Genomic DNA, 3475 nt, shown 5'->3' on the forward strand with positions numbered 1-3475 from the left:
AAGGCACTGAGCCTTATGGCCCTGGAACTCACAGACCATATGTTCTACCAGGACAGACCTTTGACCCAAGCACTGAAAGCCTTATGGTCCTGGTACTGACAGACCTGAAGGTGCGGCACTGCAGACCTATGTCCGGCACTGACAGACCTAGCTCTAGGCACTGATGACGAGGGGCCAGTGCAGACGCCTGTGTACGATGAAGATGACTTTTCACCGATGAAACTGGAGGGACATTTGACGGTATTATCACCCGGGTCCATTTTTCGATTTCTCAACTATTACCGAAATGCCCACAACAACAGTAGTTGCTGACAGATTCGATGACGACGGGACCCTGCCTCCTGGAAAAAACCGGAATAACTGCAGGACTCCCACTCGGCGATGATGACAGCGACATTATCTTGGGGCGTTGGTGGGACTACTGGATCGCCCGTTGCAACCATTGTTACATCCACAGAAAATGATACCTCTGTGTCCCTACATATCCCACTCGTGCCCTTTTATCCCTGCCCTTATAATGCCTTCCTTGTCACTAAGTTACCTCCAGCCTCTGCCGGAACTCCCTCCTGCAAGGACAATTATAACTGCAAGGACACCCAGCTGTGTTATGGCGGGGTGTGTGTGGACGGTTTTTCTGTATCCAAGTGTGGGTACAAGGCTCAGTGCCACACCGTGCATCACATCCCCATGTGTACCTGTGTACCTGGTTCATCGTGGTAACCCCCTGACGGAGTGCCTTCCAAAGAAAGGTACTAGGCATTTTCTCACACAAGAGAGAGAGCCGAACCAGGAGTTTTGTCAAAGAAGTAGAACGTTGAGAACATATGAAAACATTTTTTTAACTTTGTTTATGGAGGTCGTTTCTCTACCGCTAACTCTCGTATATTTTTCGTATTTCTTTATTTTTCCGTTTTCCGTTTTCCGATTTCCACTTTTGTTTCTGCATGGGTATGAGTGAAGGGACTTAGAATTAGGAATTTTTTCTTTATTTCAGCTGCATCAGCTTGTCGATTTTTGTAGAAATGAATTAAATTGCAAACGACGTTCTTCTAGTACTGTATAGTAGATATTGATCACCGTTTTCTGATGTACTGTATTTCTATATACATTTCGACCACAGTATATATTGCACAACGTAAGTATGACTCAGCAATGACCATTGCAGTTAAGCACATTCTTCTGACAGACATCAAATAAACATGACCTAAGCCTTTCCACCCGCCCCCAGCACCTGCCACACCCCCCCCCCTAAACACACACCACGGCCTCCCCTGGGCGTCCCACCCCCCGGCCCCCACCCGTCACACCCAGCGCTCAGTGCGTGAGAGACTCCGACTGCTCTTTCGCGGAGAGCTGTCGTGGTGGCTCTTGCGTTGATCCATGCGTGGTTGGCGCCCCGTGTGGACGCAACGCCGAATGCGCTGTGACGCTACACCGCCCCATTTGCTCCTGTCCTGCGGGGTACACGGGTAACCCCCGCCAAGAGTGCCTCAAAGGTACTCCCAGCTCTTACCTTTAACTGCATTAGCATGAGAGAGAGGAGGGGAGGAGAGAGAGAGAGAAGAGAGAGAGAGAGAGAGAGAGAGAGAAAAGAGAAGAGAGAGAGAGAGAGAGAGAGAGAGAGAGAGAGAGAGAGAGTGCGTGCGTGTGTTTCTGTCTGTCTGTGGTTGTGTGCCTGTGTAGCTTACCAGATTCTGCGAAAGAGTATGCCAAAGTTTCACTGTTCCCGCGACTAAACACAAACCATGACCGTAGTAACGAGGAAAATTTCCTCCGTTGTTTATATTTCATTGCACGTTTTGTTTTCTATTTGCTCGAGCCTGGTACTGTATAAGTTGAAAAAAACGTATGCATTTTGTATCAAAAGCCAATTTTGCTTCATATACACATAAGCTTTTTTTGTGGATTGTGTACATTATTGTTTGTTTGCTGGCTTTTTTGTTCCTGTCTTTGCTATTTGTGTGTAAATGTAGAAAATTCTTTATTAATATTGGCATCTGTATGTGTACGTTTGTATTGGCATTTGTATGTGTACGTGCATGCTTGGTGAGGGTATCGAGTATTTTGAGCGTATATTTTAGTTGTTTTTACTATTGATATTTCCTGACCACATGACATATAGGCCCTTAAAACCCGAGACGACTCTCGTCCCAGGGCATCAGGGCCTCCCTGAGGTAAGTGCCAATGACCTTAGACTGACCTTCTTCCCTCTCTTGACCTTAGCACCAACCGTCCCTCCCGGATGCACCTCAGACTTCGATTGTATCGAGACCAAAGTTTGCTATGATCGGGACTGCAAGGACCCGTGTGGTCTTGCCAATCCCTGTGCGGCCAAGGCCACTTGCACTACAGTCTCGCATCGTCCCGTGTGCACCTGCAATCCGGGTTACTCGGGAAATCCTTATGTTTTCTGCGGAGTTGACAATATATGTAAGACGTAGCTTCTTGCTTCTTGTTAATCCTGTCATCAGTATACTCTCGTGTCTTTATACTGAATACCTGCATGCTTACACCCTCCATTTTGATGGATTCATTGTCGTATACTCACTAATTTGTCTAATTTTATTTGCACATATCATGATACATTTGGCAATATTAATAGAGAGGGGCAACCTCAGTAACATAACATTGGGAGAGTCCCAAACTAACCTAACCCCCCTCAGCTACGGGATGCCGTGGCGATGGTGACTGTCCCTCAACACAAGCTTGTATTAACAACGACTGTCGGTACCCCTGCGAAGATGACCCCTGTGGAATAAATGCCGAGTGTATCAACAGTGAGCATAGTGCCCAATGCAGGTGCCGCAACGGCTTCCAGGGTGATCCGCTTAAAGGATGCACTCCCGGTAAGTTAGTTACACCGACAGGAACAGAAAGTGACCATTTTCTGTTATACATGTTTCTACACTTTTTTTTAGGGATATCTTAAAACACGTTGTGGACGATTTCTACCCTCGGTATTGTTTACTCTGGCGTAGAAATCTAAAGAATTTCTCTAGGGAAACTTTTTGCTGATTCTTATATTATACACATTAGCATACCAATGTAGTCAGTAAAGAAATCATCTTAACCACGTATGTATTGTTGTTAGAATTTGGCCCCCCAAAATTGGTTGGTATAGTAAACACAACTAATGAAATAGTTTGAAGAAAATACTAATAAGTACACTTGTATTGCAATATATTATATAAGGAAACATATGCATTTAATGATAATAACCTGTGTGCCTTCTTGCCTGTCTGACTGACTTGACTGCATTGCGGTGACCGACACAGTGGTTGCTTCACCCCTGACGATTGCCCCTTGACGGAAGAGTGCTACAGCGGACAGTGCGTGAGCCATGCCGGCCTGCCAGCAACCCCTGCCCACAGTCCGCGACCTGCCTTGCCCTCAACCACGCCGCCACGTGCATGTGCCCCCCTGGCCACACGGGAATCCCCCTGCAGGGTTGCTTCCCCTCCCCTCTGCGGTTTCA

The 3475-nt window shown here is 46.8% G+C and overlaps 1 protein-coding gene across 1 annotated transcript; it reads left to right on the plus strand.

The window, feature by feature from the left end:
• Window positions 1-384: 384 nt before the first annotated feature.
• Window positions 385-3040, plus strand: LOC119569867 (fibropellin-1-like). Its single transcript, XM_037917847.1, has 4 exons — window positions 385-716; window positions 1312-1496; window positions 2224-2430; window positions 2664-3040. Exons 1-4 carry the CDS (start codon window positions 385-387, stop codon window positions 2927-2929), a joined length of 990 nt encoding a protein of 329 aa, XP_037773775.1. The 3' UTR covers window positions 2930-3040.
• The last annotated feature ends 435 nt before the right edge of the window (window positions 3041-3475 follow it).

Source organism: Penaeus monodon, unplaced genomic scaffold (genome assembly GCF_015228065.2).
Source record: "Penaeus monodon isolate SGIC_2016 unplaced genomic scaffold, NSTDA_Pmon_1 PmonScaffold_19347, whole genome shotgun sequence".
NCBI lineage: Eukaryota > Metazoa > Arthropoda > Malacostraca > Decapoda > Penaeidae > Penaeus > Penaeus monodon.